Source organism: Tympanuchus pallidicinctus, unplaced genomic scaffold (assembly GCF_026119805.1).
Source record: "Tympanuchus pallidicinctus isolate F22 unplaced genomic scaffold, pur_lepc_1.0 scaffold12, whole genome shotgun sequence".
NCBI lineage: Eukaryota > Metazoa > Chordata > Aves > Galliformes > Phasianidae > Tympanuchus > Tympanuchus pallidicinctus.
This window is the reverse complement of record NW_026294637.1, coordinates 14466170-14492123: the sequence shown is the minus strand read 5'-3', so window position 1 is coordinate 14492123 and position 25954 is coordinate 14466170. Positions and strand designations below refer to the sequence as shown.

At 37.4% G+C, this 25954-nt stretch overlaps 2 protein-coding genes across 10 annotated transcripts in view; one reads left to right on the top strand and one right to left on the bottom strand.

Annotated features, from left to right (window-relative positions):
- Positions 1-18250, top strand: part of APBA2 (amyloid beta precursor protein binding family A member 2) — a 90407-nt gene extending 72157 nt beyond the window's left edge. For all 5 annotated transcript variants that reach the window (XM_052672296.1, XM_052672295.1, XM_052672294.1 and 2 more), the window contains 6 exons: positions 2717-2902; positions 5973-6152; positions 8137-8349; positions 9157-9276; positions 15654-15794; positions 17149-18250. In XM_052672296.1, coding sequence (XP_052528256.1) covers positions 2717-2902; positions 5973-6152; positions 8137-8349; positions 9157-9276; positions 15654-15794; positions 17149-17220 — 912 coding nt within the window. In that variant the 3' untranslated portion in view covers positions 17221-18250. The remainder of the gene's footprint in view (positions 1-2716; positions 2903-5972; positions 6153-8136; positions 8350-9156; positions 9277-15653; positions 15795-17148) is intronic.
- The window catches only part of ENTREP2 (endosomal transmembrane epsin interactor 2), a 118561-nt gene continuing 96006 nt past the window's right edge, over positions 3400-25954 (bottom strand). The window contains exons 10-15 of one of the 5 annotated variants that reach the window (XR_008203856.1): positions 23337-23408; positions 22147-22475; positions 19939-20136; positions 14879-15000; positions 10273-10447; positions 3400-5118 (exon numbers count right to left, since the gene is read on the bottom strand). Coding sequence is in view for 3 of the 5 variants with exons in the window: in XM_052672298.1 (XP_052528258.1) it covers positions 19951-20136; positions 22147-22475; positions 23337-23408 (587 nt within the window). In the remaining 2 variants the exon portion in view is untranslated. Of the gene's footprint in view, positions 5119-10272; positions 10448-14797; positions 15001-19082; positions 20137-22146; positions 22476-23336; positions 23409-25954 lie in introns of those variants that run through there. The other 4 variants (XR_008203855.1, XM_052672298.1, XM_052672297.1 and 1 more) reach the window with 4 other exon arrangements.

Here is a 25954-nt window from a genome sequence, read left to right as displayed (position 1 = left end):
CCTCCTTAGCAGACTTGGTAGAAGCATTCCTAGGTTTGGTCACATACCTGCTTTGCACAAGAGCGGCTCTTTCCTGACTGCTGTGGACATGCACAAAAAACAGCAGAAATATCAGAGCAGCCTTTTGCCTCTTCTTACTTATCCAGTGGAAAGAAGCTGGGAGTGAAGCAACTGGGAAAGCTAGCAGATAAAAAGATATGCAAGTGACAACTGTATGTACTGAGACCCTGCTGGATGATTGGTTACATAAAATCGTTTGGCTTCTCAGATTGAGTCACACTGCCACAGGACTACTGCACTTCAAAGAATAATGCTTAGGCTTTCCTTCTGAGTTTCAAGGACAGCAACAGCGATTCTAGGAGAGCTCCATGGTAAGAAAGGAGATACTTTGTAAAGGAAAGGTGGACAGAAGTCAGAAAGGAGTCTTGAAAAAGACAGAATTTTTAAGGACAAATAAAAAGATAGGAAGAATTGAGTGGATGGTGCTATTGACAAAGGATAAGTGAAAAAATAAAGCGGATAGGCAGGACAGAGATGGGGGGATTGTGGAAAGGTTAAAAAAAAAAGTGAAAATGAGATAAAGGTAATGGAAAATAGATTGGAATGGCATATGGAATGAAAGCAAGAAGACTGATACACGCTTACAGTCATTATATAATATTTACCTTATTCCAAAATATAATTGCATCAGTTAACCAAAAGATGGGATGGAATGGGGGAATTACTGCTTTCACTCCTACAAGGGGAAAGTAAAAAAAATCCTCTGAGTAACTTCTGTGTGACGATAAACACAAAGGCTTTTTTGGCAGGTGAGATAAATGCCTTCATTTTCCCAGGTCCATTCACTCTTGTGAATATTGCAGGTATGATTACACCCTTACATATACTCATTGCAGACTGCTGAACAGCAATTACCTCTGCAGAGCTCCCAACATCCTGCTGAGAGATGTCCATTATAAAACATTTTTCCATACTGAGAGTGGTGTTATAAATCCTAATGAGCCCCTGCAAACCTTAGAAAGAACCCCCAACCATCTCTTGACCATCACCTCTTTTCATAGCGTAGATATAAGCATAGAACATTTTCTTTTAAGACTGAGAAGAACCACTAAAATTATTTTATGGACAATGATTCTCTTAAATAAGACAGGTGGCTCTAAGAAACAATCAGCATTTTTCTCTGTCAGGTTAAATCACTCTGAAATTCTTAATTACTCGTCAACTTGACACTCTTCTTCTGTTAGGCCTTAGAGATTTGTTCTCCTAACGGTAAAGTAGAAGCCAGCTATTTATATAAGTGATGCTGATGCTTACATAAAACAATGAAAATTGTGTGTTGTCTCATATCTCAGTAAGGTGTTTTGTTCTTTTTTAAGGAAGATCAGATATCAAGAGAAACACTGCTACTGCTGACATACCAAGGAGGGTACGTCAGTCATCTAATATGACTGAACTATGTAAAAACTGATCTCATGCTGCCCAGTAGGATATCCAGATGTACACTAAGAATCACTAGCAATAAAATAAAATGCATTGAATACAATAATAAAACTTCCTTGAAAACAGGAAAGCAGCCTTCATACAATGAGAATGGACAACAGAGGAATTAAAAAAACCCCACAACAATACAACAACAACAAACCACACAAACAACAACCACCTGCCAAAAGTACAACACTCAAAAAAACTAATGAACCTATAGGTTTTTTTGTCCTGTTTCTTCAAATTAGAAATATCTGTACATATATATTCAAGCAGCTGCCAAAAGCAGTAGAGACAAACTCAGTCTTAGCCAAGAACCAAATATATGTTGGACAACAAGAAAACAATATGACATATAACTAATAGAGATCATAAAGTAAAGCAAAATAAAACAATTGACTAATAAGTACTTCTGCATTCTGATTCAGGTAAAATTTGGTGCATGTTTTTAGTTGTTCACTGAAGGTCAAAACTTCAGCTGGTTTGACCAATCACACTATTATGATTCCATGTGTTTTCACTTTGAGTAATAAATAGAAAGTTTACTCTAAAAAGTAATGCCTCCTCTTTATTTCTATGGAAACTACAACAGATACGAAGAGCACAACAACACTATTTGGTAGAGCAAATTCTCAGCTACAAAACACTCTTTTTCAACAGAACCACCACCATTAGCTATGCACTTTTGCCAGCAATGAACAGTATTTATAAAGATGGAAAGTATGCCTTTGCTGCATATAAGAAAACATTATCTTATGCATTAGTATTCTTGTAGGACATAAACAAGATCAATCATAATTAAAAGATAATATTTTACATATTATTGCTACTGAAAAACATAAATACAAAAAAAAAAAAATCAGGAAATTTAACATTTTCTCATACTGAGATGACTGCTGAAACTTGTTCTGTCACTGTGAAATGCATCTGCTTCATTTAGCAGAACAAACATGAAAGTGAAATGTAATTTTCCGACAGCATGAAATTGTTTAGAAAACATTAGTATAGATCGTTGTTACTGCTCTACCATGTTGCATCTGCACAGGCAACACTTCCACCAAAGCTGATGTCTTGAACCATGAACATGTCTTCAGAGTTCATGCCCATGAACTGCGTTGGTATTGCCAGCAGAGCTGTAGTTTTTGTTATTTTCAAGCAGATCATCCAAGAGAGAAGATGCAGCATTTATAAAGTAACAGCAGGTATGAAAAATGTTTCTCTTTGTGTTATGCAGGAAACAATGATGGATCATGCACTGCGCACAATCTCCTACATTGCTGACATTGGTAACATTGTGGTTTTAATGGCACGACGCCGCATGCCGAGATCAGCTTCTCAAGACTGTATTGAAACAACACCTGGTGCCCAGGAAGGAAAGAAGCAGTATAAAATGATATGCCATGTCTTCGAATCAGAGGATGTAAGTAAACTGAATTAAACTCTATTCAAAAAATGAATCACTTGGAGAATGAAATTACATGTAATTTTTTGAATGAGTTTTTGTTGTCAGTAATTTTTTTCTGACTGAAGCTAGAGCTGATCTGGGGAAAAACAGTCCATATTCTTAAGCTTTCTGTCTCCAGTTATCTCAGTCAAATCAAATGATCATTGAATCATTTCTGTTCTTTCGGCAATGCTTCTCCATCTGCCTTAGTTACCTTGAGTTGTCTGACCTTCCATGGCTAAAATGAATTTATGAGACATGAAATAGATAATCCTAGATTAGATTCCCTAGTCCAGAAGATTGCCAGGTATGCAAGACTCCAAGTGGGAGGCAATGGGATGGAACCATTCTGGTTCTTTCAGACTGAAGCCAAGTTGCCAAGAACATCTACCAATTTGGCAGTTGTGGTACAAGATGCTTACTTACCTCTGGTTGGTACATGCACTCCTTCTCAAAGATGCAACTTGACACATTCAGTTAATTTTTTCAGTCCTCTTTTTTTTTCCCATCCCAAGCAAAGATAAAGAAATAGAAGCTTTTGAATAAATGCAGTGGAGCTAAGAAAGTCTCATTCTCTCTATTTGGAAAAATGTTTCTTCACAACCAAAAGAGTTCAGTAGTTCTTCAGCAAAAGGCTATAGTACGTAGGAAGAACTTCAACTATTGCTTCAGAACATCTGTGCAACAGAAAGGATAATTTCAGTCAAACTCTGAGATTCAATTCCACGACAGCCGTAAATACTAAGAAGTACTTTAAGAAAGAAATGGAGTGACTGCTTGAGAATTTAGGTTCTTTCGGTATTTCCGATGCAATTGAAAATTGGATGGATGTACTTGGAACCATTCTCAAAATAGGACTGCAGAACTAGTGGTTGCAGAAGAATTCTGTACATACCCGTTTCAGCCCTGTGAAAATTCATGGTGTGCTATGCCCTTATCTCTTATGGCAGAGGTAGATAACCTTGCTTTGTTGCCATCATCTGTCTAGGCATTGTTTTGTAGCTAAATAGAAGATACTCATGTCTAAAGCAGCAGACCTGAGGACTTCAATACATATGGCAAAAAATACCAAACCGTAAAAAAGAAGAGAGAAAATTTGTTATCTGTTTTTAATTGGAAAAGCTGAAATACAGGTATGAGTTATAGGCAGAACTAAACATTTCTGACCACCATTTTATAGCAACAGCTTTAAATATAATTTCTATTATACGAATTTAAATATATATATATCCCTTCAGTCATAATTACCAGGTTGCACAGTTTGTGAGCTAAGCAAACATTTTCTTTATTTTAAAGCAATTAAGCTTGTGAAGGAGAAATGGTGCTGTCAAAAGGTTGGAGCTCTAGACTGAAACTGTTCTCAGACCTACATCTGAGCTCTGAAACTGCTCTGCTGCAGTCATCTTTTCAAGAACTGAATTACATTATCTCTAAGCTGTGCACAATACTGAAGGCTTTCAAAAACATTCATAAAAATTTGCAAATGCAGATGAAATTGAAATGTAATTACTGTCTACTGCTAGCAATAAGAATATAACATCCAGGCATGTTAGTTTTGAGAAGGTGAGGAAAAAAGTAATGGGCAGGAAAAGAAAGCAATTACACTGGAGTTAGTAAGTTGATAAGGACTGGTGATAAACAAGTGATGGAATGAGACAGAAACATTCTTGATGACTTCTGCACAACTACAAACATCGTGGTATTGATGAATTATTCTTACAAGAGTTGAGATATTTTAAAATGTGAAGGAATAGGAAGTGACTGGCTACAGGCTAAACATACCCTTGTTTTCCAGTCATGTGGATTGGTGCTTTTGTGTACTTCACCACGTAATGTAGCATCAAAGAAGAAAGCACTGTTTCTCTGATAGGTAGAAAAGACTTAGACTTATGTTGTTGTCCAGAAAACCTTGTGCATCATACTGTACTTGGTATGGCCTACTGTCTAAGCAGCTGTGCTGCATTTCCAGAAGAGTTTTATAGTTTTCATTATGAGTATCTTTAGGGAGTTATATTCTTCAGATCACTGGGAGTAACATTACTCATATTCTCTAATGATAGATTACAGTTCCTGAAAATTACAAATACATAAACCCCAACTTGGCATTCCCCTGAAAGCCTGAGGGGAAGAAAAAAAAAAGACCCAAGTTCCTTTTACTTATCTCTGCCTTTTTCCCTGTGTTTCATTGCCACCTAGTGGAACCAGAAAGTAAATTTTATTGCAGTTCATTAGTGTCTTAATCTGTGTGCAGTAAGGTAAATATGCAAAGAAATCACTATCATTATCATCAATTTCTGTCAATTTCTTTCTAATGCATACGTATTCGGGCACATCTAAATATCTGTAACTGTAATGTTTGATTAACTGTACACACTATACAGCCCACTTTAATGGGAAGTCAGCTTATATTACATACTATAGTAAAATCCATACCCAGATAAATGCTAAAAAAAGTTAATAAAGATACAGGGGGTTTGGGGTAGTTAGCATGAGAAAGCTGTACTCATGGCTCTGGCTATGGTCTTGAAAGCATCTCTCACACTATTAGTGCAAAGGTGGTAACTGTAGATATCTAGTGGTCAAGCGGAGCTATTACTGGTTTGCTGGGAACATGAGATGTCACAGCAGTAATGGGAGAGCACACGTTTTTACTGAAGCAGTGTCTTCAGTTGTATAAAACTAAGATGGAAAAGCATCGGTGACACTACAGCCACAATCACTGCTTGTACACGTCCATGAAGTCATGTGAAAGCTTAGCAACAGCTCTCGTCACTCTTGTAAATACACTGTGGTGAAAAGCACAGCCTGTGACCGTGTTATTCTGAAAACTGTCCCTCACTGGTACAAGGCTTTTTTTTTTTTACTGGAGTTTGCAATTTGATTTTGGATATAAGGCACTTTTTCTATACAACTGACCTTAAAGTGATTTCATATACATACTAACATAGCAACTTCACAGGATTGTTTGACTTTGTCTTAAATCCAGTGTCTCGTATCTTATTGTTTCAGATCTTTCCCTCAGCTCTTTTTTTATTTTATATTACAGGCACAGCTGATAGCTCAGTCTATTGGTCAGGCTTTCAGCGTAGCTTACCAGGAGTTTTTAAGAGCCAATGGAATTAACCCTGAGGATCTCAGTCAGAAAGAGTACAGTGACATCATCAATACCCAGGAGATGTACAACGATGATCTCATACACTTTTCCAATTCAGAAAACTGCAAAGAGGTAAACTAGCTTTGGAATCTTCATTTCAGACTGATCTGTCTTTTTCAGATGAATGTAGTTCTCCTGGGAATTTCTTTGGCATTTTAAGGATGATTTAACATCTCAAGATGCATGGTTTCATCAGAACTGTGCTACTAAAGTCACTTTCAAAATTAAAAAAAAAATGTCCAGGTTCTTTCTGCTTCCACTGATCAAAACTGCTACCTCTGAACAAATGACCTCTGTGCTTGCACCATTTGATTATGACCTCTGTGCAGTACACCATGTAAAGTGCTTTCATGTTTTACCAATGTATTGACAGAGAGAGATGGCAATCTATTTTCATGCCCACTCTAAGATATTACTTTCTTGAGAGAGAAAAGAACCACATGTCCAGGATGCTGTGACACTGGGCATGCTAGTATCTCATCTAGTAGAACACAAGCAAAACTGTGACAAGAAATGGAGTTTAACACTTAAAATGCATAAAAAGGCAAGAATTTCCTTTAATTAGCCCTGAATTACTTAATTGTAACTCCTAACATTAACAAAATATTTCACACTTTACATTTCTCATGTAGGTCATTGCAGTACTGAGCATTCCAAACGAGAACATGTTAACTGTAATTGCACCTAAACTCTGCTCTTACCTTACACTGCTGGATTGTGATGGGGACTTGGTCTGTGTTCCAAAGGCAGAGTTCCCATGCTGAGTCCTAAAGCAACTTACTTTGATTTGAATTCCTATTTCCTAATCCTTCAGTCACAGTTTTCCTGCTTTCATCATTTTTTTTCTTAGCATTATAGAGTCTCATATGTGTGTTCTTGGAAAGAGAGCATTTTCCACCTGTACCTCCAGATAAGAGATGTTAGGATTTGATGTGCTATGTAACATGACTACACTCACTAGATATCAGTAAAGTGTTCTCATGTATTACATATAAACGTGACAAAGTATGTCTCCTGTAGCAGACAAGGGAACATTCAGTTGGAGAAGTAATCATTTAAGAATTGAAACATAAAAATGCAAGTATATAACATTTCAAAGTGATTAAAAGAGATAACTTTTTGTAGCACCTTTGTTTCTAACTGGCTTATTGAAGTTTGAACAGTGACAGAGTAGTGGCATAGTGGTTCAAAGCCTTGGCAGATGGCTTCAACAAGTGGCCTTTGTGATTCCTTTGAAGTACAGATTCTCTTGCCCTTGTTGCTTTTGAGTTCAGAAAGCTGATCTGACTGCAGAAGAGTTGTAAACTTTGCATAGTACAGGTTGTAGATACAACGTTTTTCATTTGGAAGAAATCAATTCCTATTAGTTTGTTAAAGAATATATTATCAACTTTTATTCCTCTTTATGATGCTATGATTACTGAACTGTTAACATCACCATATTTAAATATCAGCGCATCAGGAATCTGAGACTAACATGCTAGGCACAAGTGCATTCAGTAGTGTTAATGGTAATAATAAGCAGTGGGTCCTTGCCTGAAAATGAGGACAGGTTTGAGGGTGAAATCCTGAGATCAAGAGCAGACCTGCACTCTGATGGTAGAGGTGGAGCTGAACTCAGACTTGTGCTCCAGCCGCTGCCTTAGCCACAAAACACTGCAGCCTCCCATGATTGCTAGATTCCAAGCACATTGGCACTCATGCATTTGGTATTCAGTTTCACCATCTTCTGTAGTTAACATGAAATGTTAGGTTTTTTGTTTATAGTAAGGACATACCTTACCACCCAGAACAAGCAACTGGAAGCTGCCTGAAAAGCCCCTGAAAAGAAACAACTATGCTAAATACAGTTCTAACAGCCTTTTTGAAGTCATGCTACTATGCAGTGGCAAAAAATGGGATTATTTTTGTAATTTTTAGGTGTCAGTCAGGAACGACTGAGATGCCAGTGCCCAAATCTGGACAAATCAAAGGAAAAAGGGGTTTTTTTTCCTTTCTTCTTCTTCTTCTTTTTTTTTTTTTTTTTTTTAATTTTAAATTTTCTTTCTAATTGCAGCTCCAGCTAGAAAAACAAAAAGGAGAAATTCTTGGAGTAGTGATTGTGGAATCTGGATGGGGATCCATTCTACCCACTGTTATCCTGGCAAACATGATGAATGGAGGCCCTGCAGCCCGTTCAGGAAAACTAAGCATTGGCGACCAGATTATGTCTATTAATGGGACCAGTTTAGTTGGTCTACCTCTTGCAACATGCCAAGGGATCATAAAGGTACCCCAAACTTGCCTCTATAAGCTGTAGATTGTGAACTAGCAGAGATACGATACTCTGACAAGCAACCCTGTAGATGTTTAGCAGATGTGATTTTATGTATCACTATGAGAAATAAGGAATCTGTCACTAACAAAATGTAGACTTGGAAACAGAAGTTAAGGGGTGATAATGTACTGAAAGTTAGAGCTGGAAAATTTGGCTATACCTCTGTTATTGGACTGTACCAAACAAGGCCATGTATGAAAATCCTGTCCAGCATAATTATCTTTAAGTTTCATGCTTCCCCACAGACTCCAAATTAAAATCTGAGTATCAAAATCTACAATGCTGCTCTTGAGCTCAATGTAGATGAATTCATGGGAGGCTGAATGGGAACCTGGTAGACTGTAGGACAGACCAAGTAAATGTATGAAGATTCCTCAGACACAATGCAATCTCAGAATGCATTACCTTTAAGTACTGAGATGAAATCTAATATCTGTTCAAATATAACTAAGATCAGCAGCAGATTAATTAGCCAGATACTGGTAAAGGGCAGGCAGTAGTCAGTTTTAGTAATTCTTGACTTGAAAGATTTAATGGTAATTAAAGTTAAGGCTTTAATGGGCATTGCTGGGCCAAACAGCTTAGGAAATACAGTACTGTTAATGAAATAGAGACATGTATCTCCAGGTTAACAACAGACTTCTGTTAACTCCAGCTGTTGTCTCCCAAAACAACCATTTTACAGTCTTGCAATTAGGAAACTTAATGAAAGATCAAATTAAAATCTCTTTGAGAAATATCTTTTGGGATGTTTTACAGGGTCTCAAGAATCAGACACAAGTCAAACTGAACATTGTCAGCTGCCCTCCCGTCACTACTGTACTCATAAAACGGCCAGACTTGAAATACCAGCTGGGTTTCAGCGTACAGAATGGAATTGTAAGTTTCTGTGTTCAGCAGCTATGTTTTTCTGAAGAAGAAATACACTGAAATATTGAAAAATTCCTTTCACGTGCCCCTATCTCAAAATCTATAGATTTGGAGAACTTCTTCCTGGTTAGTGTGTAAGTTTGCAGGCACTTGCTGGGCCTGCTGCAGTAGACCTTCATGTTGTATTCATCTCAAGCTAGATGTGTATTGCATACATATTTATGGGCTGAAAATTATCTGAAAATTAAATTCACTGAAAATTATCATCAACTTCAATGATTTGTTAATTAGTTTTTGGAGGTTGGATATGTCCATGTTTGTCAATAGGTCAATACTGCCTTCACAAACAGTCAAATAGTCAATACTGCCTTCACAGCTTCTCTACTTGGAGATTCTACGCAGAATCAAAACAGTTGTTAAATCTATTTTGTATTTTTTTGTAATGAATTGCAGTTAACTCATATTGATATATACCTACATTCCAAGACCTCAGGTTTTATACTCTGATTTATTAATTAATCAAAACCTTACAATTAACTCTGATAACATATGGGAAATAAACAACACCAAAAGAAGTGCTGCTATAGTTCAGGTTGTTTGGTGCAATATCTGGATCAGCTAATATATACACGATTCTGGCATTAGTGTGCCTGAGTTGCAAGGAAAGCAGTAATACTGAAACAGATTTTTGCAATTCTAACTTCCTAATCTTAGCTCTGATCTTTTTTTTTTTTTCTTTCAGCACAGTCTCACTAAGGCTTTAATTTTTCTTCTACTGTGTAGAACTTATTTGGATTATACGGTAGTGGACTGCATCTTGAAAAGCAGACACAGGAATATAACTGTGACTGCCTCTGGTTAAAGCTAAGCCTCACTCACTACAAGTTTAAAAAAGAAAAAAGAAAAAGGAGTTGTGGCCTAAGTATCCCTTTCCCTTCTCTGCATGCAGAAGTTTCCCTGCAACCACAGTAAAACAGGAGAACAGGTGTGACAAGTAACACTCACCCACTGCAGCTCAGGGTTCTTTTCTCATAGCTCTTCTTGCCCAAGCCATTTTCTGGTACAAAGCAAACTTCCAGGGCACTGTTAGCTCAGGTAGCCACCCATTGTTTTTGAGGGCTGATACAGCATTAAGGACCGCCTGCAATGCAGGACCATCACCTTTTCCTCTTCTTTCAGTCTATAAAAATAAAATAAAATCAGGCTATCCACACAGAAAAGTGCATTAAAAAGGGACTGTGGGCTGTGGTTCCCTGTTCTGTGGAACTCATTGATTGAATTTGCCAGATTTGTTTGTCACCCTTGAAAAGAGTAGCAGGTCCCTGTTTATACTGTCTCTGAGATGTACTATGCTTTGGGAAGCAGGTGGCTCCTTAGTGGATTCTCAGCTATACCAACTATTGCTGAGAAATTATTATACTGAAATTTTACGTGTTCCTACCTAAGATCACATATTGCTGTGTGGTCACAGCAGGCTGGTGTGAACAACGTTACTACAAGGCTTTATCCAGCTGGAAATGTGATACCTCCCCCCAGGCTGATGTCCTTTAGAAGCAGGGGTTTAAAGTATCCCGTTTGGGATTAATACTCTGATACTTGAGTAGACAGAAGTCTACAAAAACGAAAATACAGGAAAATCAATCGTAGTATTTCTGTCCTCCTTTACACACCTTTAAACCTGTTTCACCTATATACATGTATGTTTAGAGGGTCTGGACAATACTGGCAGTGCACTCAGCATTAGCATTTCCCAAGTGTTGCGATCTGATTTTCCGAGATTCCACAGAGGATGCTGAGAGCAGCATATTGTGTGAGGCAGAGATTTATTTCCTAATTGCCATCCTTGAGAAGTCCAGTATGTACAGATGGTGCAATGATAAAAAGAGAAAATACATTTAAGGAACAATGAGCAGAACTACGGTGCATCTATCACCTCTTTTGGGAGGCCTGTCACAGTACTATCAGGGGTGGGTCAGGGCTGCAGGAAAAGAATCTGGCCAAGGCAGAGTAAAGGAAACATATGTCCTTGCAGGGTGCTAACAGTCCGAGAGACAATCAAACTGTCCCATCTGACCATCTCTTATACACTTGGAGCCTCACTCCTGCACACATTGGTTGTTTCCTTTCATGGTGTGTTCTCTCCATCTACTGGATGTTTGTTGTATTCACCACTACGGATGGTCACAAATCATTGTTTTTACATTAGTAACATTCAGATGACATCCAACAGGAAGTTTACCAAACTCAGCAGGAACCCTTCATAGAAAGCAAAGAAAGGCTTGTAAAATACATTCAATTTATGAAGCGTCTGTTTTTGGATATAAAAGCCAAAGAACAAAAAGAAGAGCTTAATATAAATACATTAAATATATAAAATAGCAACTTTGTTAGGCTGCTAAGTAGACTGGATTCTGGTGCTGTAATTTCTTGCTCAGATAAACATCTCCCTTACTTCAACTAACATTTGAAAATATGACTTTGCAAAGTATATTTTCCTGGTAGTTTAACACTTAACTTCTAAAAAACATTCTTCTAAATGTTAACAATTGTTATAAACATGATGGGAAACAACATCCTGATCTTTTGTTTGGCTTAGCATTAGCACAGTGAAAAAACAAGTAGCTTGCCAGATCAGGTATAATTAAATCTCTCCTACTGCTGTGCAATTACCTCATTATGCATGCATCTGGTGCTTACTTCTGTTCCTCTTCTGATAGCAGTTTTGTGGTAATTCCTTTTCAAGCTGCCTATCTCATCTATGCAGAATGTACAGCTATTGTCTTTGTGAATAGACCACAAACAACCTGAACATACAGAAGTAGTATTTGATCTGGGATTTGTTTTTGTAGGATATCAGGAAGATGCAGAGACTGGATTGCTGCAGGTGACTGCTTTAGTTTGTGTCTTCCGCATAGCCTAATTCATGTAAATCCTAACATGGTGCCTCAGGGAGCAATAGAGAAACTAGCTTTTGGAAGTTTTAGTTAGTGAACAGCACAACTGCACAAATCTAGTATTATATTTGCAGAATTGTTCTTGCATTAGTAATTGCAGATATTGCAGATATTCTGCATGGCTCTTGAAAGCTTCTGCAGTAGCTTCATTGAACACTTATAAAAGAAAACTGAAATTTGAACTTTAAAACATTAGGAAAAAAAACCAAAATATCGTGCATAGATATGAAACAAGTGGCAGAAATGTTGTGTGATGGGAAGGTGAATTAAAGCAACCTATCAGCCATCTTTTGAAAATTATTATGCCACATTTCTTGTAAAATTCATATTCAAACACAAATCGACTTTTCACACCACATCATTTTCTTGTTTCCTTCATTATGATAGAGCCACACTGCTAATAATCTACCACTTCTCAGCAAACTCTGGGATGCTCATTCACTTCCTCTGAGAAGTGTATCTACCCATCCCTCATCCAGCAGAATTCTATCTAAAACTACAGTAAGACTAGGTGAAAGTTAACCAAACTGATAAATAGTTCTTGCTTTCTTGCCTTTGTTTATACTTGTGTAAACTTTTAAAGGAAAAAAACATACAGGGCTTAAATAGAGAACTATAGGTATGAGATGATGAGAAACCTGGTTTAATAGGTTGTATTTAGGTATTTGCTCAGAGAAGACAATTTGTCTTGAACTGTCTTACAGTCAATATTTTGATACACAATGGGCAAAAACTGATGGGATTGAAGTTTCACATGGGATTCACTGCAACTTGCCTAAGACACTACAGAATACGTAACAGCTGAGTAGATTCAACTAGTATGGCTTACTTTATTTTTTTCTCTCTGTTTACGGAGTAAATAGAGCACAGGCTCTTGCTTACAAGATCCGGATCAGTTATGCCTTTTTTAATAATAGTTGCCATATTTCACGACTATGATGGCAAGGTAAACAGTCCTGGCTGAATCTCATTTACTTAAGGTACAGCTCACCTTAAACTTGCCAGCCAAATACATCTCACGTACGTGGGCTGGAGACTGAAGCCTCAAGCTGTTTTCATCAGTCACTCACAAATACAGGAGCCACATAAATCTGTGCTGAAAGTGCAGTGCATTTCCTTACATCTGCACTCTGCCTCTAGCACAGTGTGATCTGTGAAGTTAGTCAGAGCCACTTGAGATCTGCATCTGTTCCTTTTTCTACCTCATTAAAATATCTAATGCTTACAAAAAGGAAGCTGAATCCTCTCCCTGGAGAGGGACAATGTTCTTGAATAAGAGACCACTTCCTATGTCTGAGGCTGTTAGAAATTCACCCGTACTAAAAGCGTTTTGAGTGTCCCAGAAGAAAAAAAATGCTCTATATAGATACACAAGCCATTATCTTTCCCTTTATGCCAGTGGGGTTAAATGCAACATTTCCATTTGCTCTGAAAGCTTTTATTTCAGTTGGTTGTATGGCCTGTGTTATTTTATTTGATAAAATGTATGTATAGGGTTTCCTTTGGCACATTCTGCTCTTGTCCTGTCACACGGCTTCATACAATCCCCAAAAGCACTGAACAAATTTCAACAGTGAGTTAAATGAGAAGCTTTGTATAAGAGTCAGGTGAAGATCTGTGTAATGCAGCTTATCTTGTTAGGGCTACGATTAGAAGGTAGGCAACCTGTACAACAACGCACTGAAATTCAAGATGCCCATTCTGTGAAAGGTCTTGATGGTGCCTCTAATCATTAGAGTCCAGCAGAAGCAATTTCAGAGTCACTGTGGCCGAAGCTCAGCCACTCATTATAAAGTGGCTGCTGCAAGATAAGTATCACCGTAGGATAAACTTTTTCATAATGTTAAAGAAGGTGGGTTTTATTTGTTTGTTTGATAATAAATGAAGATCTATATATTTTCCTTCCTCATATTAGACACCCTGAATTTGAGTAAGGATTTCATTTCTCTGAGCACTGATATTTGCAAAGAGGACTTCGAGCAAAACTAGTAGTCAAACAGAAAAGATACTGTTCAACCACAGTGTTTTACCCTCATTTTATGCTAGCTTGTCCATCTTCCCACATACTATATTTGTTTCTGAATTAAATTATAAACTTGCTGAGACACAAGCCACATCTTATCATACTTGCATTTAGCCCAGAGCAAACTATAAGATCTCAACAAATAATTCTTGGCATATGATTATAACCATTGACAGTAGCTGCAGAAGCAGCCATCACTGGGTGCTATTCCTGTAGGACTCATTTCTTTTCCTCCAAGAACAGATTCTTCTCAGTAAGCAATAGGTACAGCACAGCACGGTGAGTTCTGCTCAATTTCACCTCCCTTATGTGCTGCATCAGCTTAGGTCTTCTGAAACAATTTAGCAGGGATATCCATCCAATGCACATCTGTCTAGACTGACAGGAAAGCCCCATCACAGCACAGATATTGCAGAGAAGACAGTTTTTTAATGAAGATCACCGTGCTGCATTAAGCTGTATTCCTTCTGCCTATACACAAAGCATTTTGTTACCTCAGAATCAATTCAAATATCAGTGACTGTTAAGATTATGCCTAATAAACAGAATTCTTACAGAATTATTTCCTATAATATTAGGCATAAAATTAAAAAAAAAAAAAAACAAAGAACTGTGCGTATGTCTTTATTGGTACCTGTGAACGCCAGTTGAAACAGTGGCCTGATCTGCCTTCTTTGTCCTAAACTCTCTCTATTCAGCAGCACTATAAAACATGGAGAAAAGCGGTGGCTCAGGAGGGCAGTGCCCTTTTCCAGCCTGCAGAGGTACAGAAAACAAGCTGTCATCGTTCACTATTCAATTAGTTTGCTGATAACAGCCTGTAATAAGAATGTGCTCATTTAAGACCCCGCTCCACCTTTCAGTACAGAACAGCTACACGTCGTCGTCCTTTCATTCAGCCTACATCAGTGTTTCCCCAGAATTAAGGATTGTGGATTAAGCTTTATGTCAGTTTTTTCCATGTACATGAAAAGTTTGCTGTTGTAAATCAATTTGTATTCTAGTTCTTTTTTACATCTGATTGTTCAGAAAGAACAATGTGGTAATTTCAGAAAGAGTCCAGGTGGTACAGTGAGAAATAGTTTTCAAAAGAATCACTTTCTTATCCCAACAGAACGTAAAACTTCTCTTTTCCCCATAACTCCACTTCTGCTGCTCCTGCCCTGCGGCTAGGTGCATCCTTGTACATGTTTACACATTCCAGACCAGAAGAATGAAAGTAAAAATGGTAATTTCCATAAATTTTGAAAAAAGTTAGACCACTGATACCTTGTAGTACTGCTCATTGCTTTCTGCTGGTATCTTCTGAAGTCCCTATGGTGTCGCCTCTCGGTATGGTGTACTAAATCCTATTAACTGCTATATTTTGACATTTCTAATCTTTAATAACTTTTGCTTTTTCTTGGCAGATTTGCAGCTTGATGCGAGGTGGAATAGCTGAGAGGGGAGGGGTTAGAGTGGGTCATCGTATTATTGAGATCAATGGACAGAGTGTTGTTGCAACTGCTCACGAGAAGATAGTACAAGCACTGTCTAACTCAGTGGGAGAGGTAAGAAAAGTATTAACTAAATAATCTTCAATTTTTACCAAAGACTTAAAACTTTCAAAAAAATCAGTTGAAAAATGTCTTAACATAGCATTAAAACCATCAACTCACTAGATTGGAGTTGAGCACTGATAGCAGTTAACAAAACATCTTTGAACACTTAGATGTACGTTCAGTTTTTACACCCACTTCAAGAGTGTGTGGCATGATTCTGAACCTCAGCCTGCTGTTTGAATTAAACCAGTCTGTTAAAGGAAGGAATCAATTAAGCACGTTAGCTATGTCTCTTAACTTCTGACTACCGCACCTGCTGTAAAAATAAATCAGTGTTCAAAGAGCTGAGATTAAAATTCATATGTATTTTAATTCACTCTGATGGAACATTTCCAACTTACCTTGGGAATAAGACATCTCTCTGCAGTACTTTTAGAGAAATCATCAAAGGATGAACAAGATCCTCTGGTTTACCAAAATCTACTCAATTTAGAATAGGATCATACACAACCCTGGCCAGATCTTCCACTACCTCCTCTGAAAAAAATCAGAGGTAACATCTTTTCCTGTGGAAAATGGTGCTTGAAAGAGAATTCAGAGTACATGCGGTCCATGCATGTTGGCAGAAACAAAGCCATGTAGATTTCAAGCTAACTTCCATGTCTTTGTGGTACCTCTGCTGCACAAAAGCTCTTTAAACACGAGAGCATTATGAAAGTTTTTTTTTCTTTTTTCAGCATGAAGAGACCAAGAGAACGAACAGTTAGTAAAGCACACAGTTCTTAGCCTCATATAGTCTGATAGCTGCTTTCTGGTGCTAGCAAGTTTCTGTACAACTGATTACCTGACACCCTCTGATGCTTACCACAGTTCTCTTTGTAAAAACAAATATGCTAGCTATGCAAGAACCTGGTTCCCGAATCTCTGGATTGGCATTTAATTATCAGGTGATAAAGATCAAATTTTGTGTTCAAACATTCATTGATCAGGAGAAAATACAAATAAAATGACCCTCAAATTTGGGAGCAAAGTTGAAGAAAATGCAAGTTCAGTTAACATTAGAGCAGCAGATTCAATTTTCAGAAAAGTTTGTGCTGCCTTTTTTCTTTAATGTCTGTAATTGGAGTAGAGTATAACAACAAAAAGTATTTAAACATCTTCTTAGCTATATGAGGGGACTTCCTGTCAGCTGTCACTGAAAAAATAAAATGCAGCAAAACAGCTTCTCACATCCAGAGAACGGATGAAATTTTGGTAACATTCACATCTGTAGGAACAAATGGGAGAGACAAACTGGGCCTTATGAATTACTTAAAACTAGTAGAAAGCAATTCTGTTAATTTTTGTGTAAATCAACCAACAGATTCATATGAAGACGATGCCAGCTGCCATGTTCAGGCTTCTAACTGGGCAAGAAACACCCCTATACATCTAGCATGCGACTCTTGCAGGAGAACGATTAAATGATTCCATCAAAGCCGAATGAATTAACGATTCCACCAAAGCCCTCATAGCTGAAGAGAATTTTGTATTTTGTACAAATGAAAGGCTTTGAAGCTGCCATGAGGACTCCGAAACAAGGAACAGACAGGTGTCTGTTTTTCCTCTCCTTTTTATTTCTTTGCCAAAAAGTGATGAGAAGGATGGTCAAGGACAATAATCACTGACACAAAATCTTTGTAAAGCATTGAAGTATTTTGCAACATCTTCTAAACTCTTTTCTCATATTTATTTGTAACCTTTATGTGGAGTGATGTATGTATGTCTGTCCTGTTTGATAACACGATGAATGTGAAAACTTGATGACTGAGACTACAACAAATGGCAAAGATAAGCAATTGAGAAAACTATGGCTAGGAAGCTATAAAAAAGAATCCCAGTCCATAAAGTGGTCCAAGAGCATTGTGTAATCTTAAAACTGGTGCTGAATAGATGGTATTTCAGTGGAAAGGAATGTGTGCAGTTAAACCTTTTAGATTCTAATGTAAAGAAAACCACTGTAGTACTTGGTATTGTTATGACAAGTGTAACCTGTTTGGCAAGGTGTGAACATAAACATGTAACAAGTGTTTCATATGCTAAATAAAGAATAATTGCCACAAGATAAAAATCAAAATATTTATTTAGATACATATTTATTTTTAATGCTTGTGATTTTTATGATTTAACTGAGTGATTTCATGGATGACTTATTGCACAGTTTGTGTAATGTATGTGTTGGGCTGTTTTTTTCTTTTAATTTTTGCATATTCTTTGTTAATATGAGCTCAAAATGGGAAAGCCATGCTTACCTGTTTTCTGTTGTTTTTTTTATAAAGCATTCTTATTTCTGGGGGCAATGTGTTCTGAATGTAAATTGTTTCAACAAATAACCTAGCACCATCAGCAGTACTGGAATGTGTGTAGATTTAAAAAAAATAGTAGTAAAGTTGTATTCTTTATGCGATAAATGTTAATTGGTGTAACTTTTTGTCTAGGTTTTTTTTTTTGGAGGGGAAGGGGGTTGAGGGTGCAGAGGGGGCAAAACCTTGAGGAAAATACACTGTGACTTAATAAGCCTTATCATGCAGTAACTAAAGGTCTTTAGATGACTGTACTTCAAGGAGTAGTGTTTTGCATGCAACTGACCTTAGGAAAGAATTAACCTATTATCACTAATAAATCTGAAGAAACAAAGAAAGCACGCTTATTTTGTTTGTTCCACAACTTTACATTGTAAAGAATTCAACTACCATTTAATTCTTCAACTAAGTGCAGTTGCAAAGGTCACAGATTGTTTTTTGAAGAGAATTTGTCTCTCTAATTAGTAATTAATGTATCATCTTTAGAGCTGCTGCTTTCCAATAGCATACCTTGTTGCCACTGGATGTCACTGTAAGTTCACATCAATATGGAAGCATGGTATACTTCCAAATGGATTATTCCATAAAAATTAAACTATTCATCTTCAGCTACATTCCTTTGTGACCTTTTCAAAGGACGTCAGCCCAGCTCAGAATGACACAAATGAAAGCAGTATATGACTAAACCTCAAACGGAAACTGTAATGCTACTGACAAGCACTGCTGCAAAAAAATTAAAACCCTGAAACATCAAAACTTGTGGTAGGTTCTTTATGAGAATCTTGTTGTTTGAGGCCTTTCCATTTTCCTCTGAGAGAGCCAGGATTAATCTTGCACCGGAAGAGCTGGTAGAGCTCTGTTTATGCTGGTAATCAAATTAGCGTCAACAATACTTACCTTTTTTTTCTTTTCCCTAAGATAATTCTAATAAAAATGCAGCAGAGCCACAAGGAAATGTTTTAGTAATACGAATGTTCAAACTACTAATTGGTATAACAATTCTTTTTGCAATTGTTCATGGCTCTGCTAGATAAAAATTCATCTTGTTTCTGATCACCTGATGTTTACAAGCTTAGAAAACCTTATAGGAAATGCAGAATTTCAGCAATTTCATTCTTCCCTAATGCACCTGTTGGCCACAATTCACAGAGTACCTAAAATGTCAGTTTTCAGTAGCATGTGCTACTCCACTAACAACCTCATGACCATTGAGAACAAAGTAAAAATAAACCACACCACAGCCTTCTGTATTATTTAAAGGGGCAACACATTGCAGAAGTTAAGAGGGAAAGAATAATACAGCAGATCAGTTAGCCTGGCATGAAAGACACAGGAAAAATGAATTAGAAGCAGCACTCTGTGCATATCAATCATCTTCACAGTTCTATCCAAATCAGTTGTTGAAAAAGCAAAGTCCAGAAATACTTTTTATTAAAACACTGATAGTAGTTAAAACACCTTGAGGTACATTAAATAAATACAACTTCTAAGTTGTACAGCCAGTCTGTGGTGGTTTTGCAGTGGTTTTGAAGAAATGCTAGACAGCATCAGCAGCATTTCTATAAGTACAGTGAACTATATGCATTTCTGGTCGGGAAAACATTTGTTATGAGTTTACTAATAAATCAGTTATTTTTTTTTTCAAAATTCAGGGCTGAAATTTACATTCAGAAAAACAGGTGTTCTCTTCCTGCTGTTGGAAAAAAAGTAGAATTCCAAAGGAAGACACTTCTTCCTTTTTAAGCCATCCACTACTCGCATTTCTCCCAGTCCTGGTTTCTTCCTTAATTCTCTCTGCTGGAATCACATACCTGTCAGTATTTTCAAAGGCTGGTCTCCTGGCAAACTCCAATTAAACTGCGAGGCCTGTCCCGCTCTAAACTGCGAGTGATACGGGACCTGCGTAAGAAGGCCGCTGGAGAGCTCAGAGCACCACAGCTCTGAAGATGAAGGTCTTCCTGAAGTCGCTTTCTAGAGGTATTCACACCCAGCTGGGAACTTGTAATTACCTGTTCAAAAGGGCAGGAATGGAGAGGGAAAAAGTGGAGACAACAGGGTAAACATTTTTTTCCATTTAAAAGGTTTGGCCTCTGAACATAACATAAGTCACCGAGTGCTGGAGCTCCACCAAAGAAGACGCGTGTTATGCACCCACCCAGAGTCTATCCCACCTCTGTTTTTACACCTGGTCATAGCTGGCTATTGGAAAGCAAAGTCAGACTTTAAAGGTATCAGGTGTTGCACCTGTACCACAGTATTAAATCAGCAAAGGAGCAAACAAATACTTGTTGCTCTGTATAGGAGTGGAAAGGAAACTGGTGGAAAAGAAGACAGTTCTGCTTTATAAGAAAAAAATGCAAGTCTGAAGTAAATTAAACTCATCTGTTTGTCTTAGGAGAAAGAGATGCTTTGGTGAAGGTGGGAAAGAACTAAAACCTTGCAAGCCTGATAAACATTTTGGAGTTAAAGAATGATCAGCCTGCTTCACAAATCTGAATTATACAGCCATTTCACCAAAATCCTGTCACTTACGTAGACTGCTGGGATGGCCTGGACTTTTATTAAAGAATGCTGTTTTCTGGCTGAAAAAATACCTTTCCTGAAATGATTTCTTTACTGTGAAAAAACCCCCACACATGTGACCCCTTGGAGCAAAGAGATGTGCACGGGGTAAAAACTGTGCTATGAGTTTCTAGTTTTATGAGCTACATAAACACTCGTGTTCCTTCACACTCTCCAGTTTTGTGAGAAATTATGGTGTTTTTTTTTTTAAATATATTGTTTTTGTTTTCAGCTTTCCAACCCTGAGGATTTAATGGTCTGCAAATATTGTAAAGAATAAAAATGTTAAAAGTTGATTCCATACTGTCACTCTAAGTATGTCATGGTAGTACTGCTTTTCTACTAATTTGACTTGAGTTAAATGATACAATGCTCCATCTTTGTTCTACTTCATAGTTAGCAAAAGGCAATCTTGCAGCAAGACTGCAAATGGTGCGTGCTTCCTGCTAAACTTCAAGCTACTTCACATGCAGTTTAAATGTTATTATATCCTGTTTAAATACTTAGCAAATTTACCCCATTTAGGGATCAGCAAACTAATGCCACACATATTAAGTATCTCAGAAGGTAAAACCAGCAGACCCAGGTGTCCACCCTTAATCATCAATTCACATCTGTGGAAAGTCTTCTGTCAACCTGAACACAGTCAGTCAGTGTCAGGAACAGTCTGCTTATCAAACCTAGCCAAATAAAAGGAATTTCATTTCTATTTCTATCACTGGTAACAGTACTATCAAGAGGTGATTTATCACCTTCCTTCCCCAAAAATGACTTATTATTAAACATGTATTAGATTATAAAAGTTGCTGCCTCTACTAATTCCTTTGTTTTATAATTCCTTCCAAGCCCTGCATCTGCTTTGCTCTATCTTGTGGTAAGAAGATGTACTATTCTTTCATTTGGAAAAGCACAAAATTATCAATTATTTTTCTTATAAATAGCAAGGATCATTGTCATTCTTCTAGCCAGGTTTAAGGATAACTGCAGTGTTCTGCTTCGATAGATTGTGGTTCTACTTGTTTATCCACTCTTTCTTTTCAGCTAGTAGCTTATGCTGTACAGACACAGCTGCCTGAAAAAAACAGACCCAAGTCAGTTGTCAGTTCCGGAATCCGTACCTCTATATATGAACACAAATGCATGCATGGAATAGTATGTCCCAGGTGTAAAAAGACCTTGGCAATAGCAAGTTATGATTACCAATGTGTAAAATCGCCCTGGAGATGGCGAGGGTATTACCAGCACTGGGTCTGGATGAAGAATTTTCAATACATTTATGACTTCCTCAGCGTGTAACACATTACCCCTTGATAAACGTTAGTTATTTCTTACTGAAGCCATGTTATTATAAAAGAACTTCTGTAATAATTCTTTGAAATATTTAAAAGTGTAAAAACATTTCCATATAGTATGTGTCTATCAGAGTCGAACAAATCTTTAGAACATTTGTGGCCTACCTGGTCTATAATATTGGCACTGAAGATGGCTTCTTCCATGTGTCTCTCATCAGATTTTATTACTGATCGTATACTGTTCACTACATGACGTACTTCTGGAGGGAGATTACAGTTTGAATGTTCCAAAAATTTTGCCACTAAAATTTTTGTATCTTTATAGGCCTTAAGGTCCACTAAAGAGTGTGGTCGTTCTTTTGAGACTGTTTGCAAAGCCTTTGGCTTTAAGTGTAGATCAATGTTCCTTGCATCCCTCTGTTTTCCAGTTGGTAGGAAACTGCTCAAAGAATGCTGACAAGCAGAGGCAGCCATATGAGAACCAGAAACAGGAACTAAAAAAGGGGGGGAAGAATATCTTTAAAGTAATAGTTTGATGATTTTTTAAAGAAGAAGAAAAAAAAGCAAGTCAAGAATTGCTACAAAAGGTTTTACTTAGTTTTTTTGGTGCTTTTTTTTTTTTCCTGGAGATAACAACACGTAATCAAGAAAACACTCCAAAAATGGGTAATTTTAACCAGAAGTTGGGTTACAATTTACTCTCATGAGCAAGAAAGACTGCATTTAGGTGAGTGAGGGTATAATTAAAGTACTTCATAGATTTCCAACATTTTTGTTACGTCTACTTTAATGGATTTCAGTTGAGATTAATGGTAAGGGGAAGCACCAACTGAGCAGTGTTATACATGTAATTTGCAGTGTTTTAGCTTGCCTGACTTTAAGAACCTAGTTCCCCTTCTTGTTAGACCTCACAAATAAGAACAGTGCACATGAGAGATCAGCAAGAAATAGAGATAGCAAAAACACTAAACGAAAATGGAGACTTCAGTCACAGCACTTGTGATTTGTGATCAAAGTCTGCTTCCAAAAAACTGCAACCAACTCTGTAACAGAATGAGAAAATTTTGCATGCACACCTCATGCTTGGGTGTGGGAACAATCAATTTTCCCTTTTCACAGTCTGCTGTGAGACAAACCCCATCACTACATTCAGCACAAAAACAGCACTCTGTCAGTAGGTGGGCTCTATGAACGCGTATAAATACGATTCCATCGGAGCTGTACATTGTGCATGTACTGAGCGGTTATTAAAGTGACTTTTACCTCACATTTCCTTGATCTTATTGTCTAGATCACAAGCTTATCTAATTACTTTTTTAAAAAGAAATCCACCTGCTTTAGAAAACTGATCTCACCTGTTTCTAATGTGGCTGAAGATCCTGCATCTTGATGCTGTCTACATATAGGACTCCAGGCACAATGATCACCTTTAAACAAAGAGCCAAAAAGAGCACAATCAAGCCCTGTTATCTGTTGAAAGCAAGGAAAAAATACATTTGGATCTTTTCTCGTTACCTTTCCTGAATGAATCTACTCAGATGAAACACTACTTGCAAAAAGTCCGTTCATGAAGAGGAGCTACTATGTACTGAAATGTCCTTTCAGTTATTAAACACAGACAGAAAAATACAGTTCCACGCTTGATGGTTTTCTCTCTTACGCAGCTCACATCCAACGTATTTCAGGCCTAGGTACTCAAGTTACAGAAGGCTCAGTGATTTCTAGGGGCAGAATTCAGACTGCACTGTATTTTCTTGGTGAACATAGTTTATCTTTAAAATAAAATAAACAAATAATGGAGAAACAGGAAAGATGAACCTTTTTTTTTCCCTATAAAAATAGTCTTTTGTTCAGATTTTTTTTTAAATGAATATATTTTCATTCTCTGAAGAACAACAAATGCTATCCACCACGGATTAAACTGATGGGTAGGCTGACCACTATGGTTACTGCTGATCCAATTAATAACAAATGGTTACAGAGCATCTGAACACAGCTCTAAACATAGTTGCCCTCTAATAAGAGTGTTTCTCTGATGCTAGCACAGATCAGTGACCACGGGATCACAATACACATCAGCACAGTCTTTGCGATCTCAAGCTTGTGACAATCAAGATGAAGTAAACTCTCCCATTTACGCTACGCCTATTTACATCTGTTTTCAGAATTGAGAACTATTTTAGACTTCTTAGCATAATAGAAGAGGTTTCCTTCCATTTCTTCTGGAAAAGCCTGTCATGAAAAGCTGGCATAATCCTCTCTGGCAGAGAGAGCAATTCAACAAAGGCAAACCTGCTACAAACACAGAGAAGTGGTGAGAAATTAAGACACTATTACATCTTTCATTTTCCTTCCCACTGCACACTGCACTGGAGTCATACAGATGGTTGTGAAACAGAGCACCAACTCAGCATGCACAGTAGGTGTACGCTTTCTTTTAGCCTCTCCTGACTCATACCATCACACATCTAAGGCTGCAAGCCACCTTAAGTGTGCTCCAAATCTTCCATGTCTGTCAGTGTTACTGGTGCCATACATTCACTGCTGCACAGGCTTCATCTTGCCAAAACTGCAATATTACATAATGTATGGCCCACAGAATTATAAGCATTTATTATATGTATCTACGTATTTAAAATCAAGCACAGAAGTATTAGAAGTATTACTAAGCATTTCAAAATTTTGGAATTAGAATCCATAGAGCAGCAGTCAGTTGTGAAAAATCTGGAAGCTGCCACAAGCAGCTGGTATGTGGTAAATTGTGCCTCTTCCAATCTGAGTGATTTCCAAATGATGGACAACAAAAGGTAAAGTGAGGAAGGTGAGCAAAGTAGTGAACAGTTTCAGACAAAAATTTTGGCAAATCCTATTATGCCAAAAATATTAATGAAATAAAGATGCAAATCAAATCTAAACTCAAATGCCTCTCAAACATTTCATTTTAAGGCATCTTCCACACACAGAGCAGCAACTAGGCCAACACAGACATGCAAGTTACTCCCATAATCCCCCTTTGCCACATGCGTATCAATATTTCTAGAATCATCTCTGCATTGTTATTAAAATCTTTGCTAAACCCAGTTAAATCTCTGTAATGTTCAACTCTTGTTCTCAGCTCATACTAGACTAGACTGGACTAGGAACTTGGAATCAAAGTAATTCCCATAAGGGTTAATTAAATAATGCCACTCCTCCAGAAGAGATGATGGATGTATTTAGGACATGTAAAAATAAAGGCAGAGCATCTGTTATGGCAGGTGTCCCAGAAGTCAGCTAGAGCACATAGATATGGCTGCCTACATTAATGTCTCTGTCAAACACTGCTCAAAGAGCATATGGAGCACAATATGGAAAACTTGCAGAGTGTAATCTAGAAGAGAAAGAGCTGTTCTTCTTGCGTTTGGCCCAGCAGAAAGGATTCTGAAATTCCTACTTGCTGTCTGCACAACAGCTTCATAGAACCTATATATCCTAGCAGATTAAGTTTCATAAAATAAGCACAGACTTCTAGATTAAAGATTTACATTTCCTTGACAGCATGCTGAGGCCAGATTTCTAAAGGTAGTTCAGTCAATTACTGAACTAGGTATGAGGTCTGTGAAATTCATAGGAAAACAATAATGATGCAGAAAAAAACCATAACAGAATCAACACTTCTATGTAAAACTAGCTATATCAGCATTTTGTGTACTTTGTTTTTTTTTGAGGTAGTCAGTTCTTCCCTTAGATGCCTTAGAAAACCCAGTGAATGCTTCTGTATCAGCACAACCTGCCTAACAGCTTACAAAGCCTTCATCTTTGCTTTCAAATCACTTCTCCATGTTAACCTCTCCAAACAGCTTATATCCCTTCATAAAACCCGTACTTCTCAAATGCCACTTCCACATTCCTGTTATTGTTTGATCAAACCACTCCCCACTAAATCAAACACATATTTTCCATTAACAAGCAGATTTTTATGAAGATACAGTGT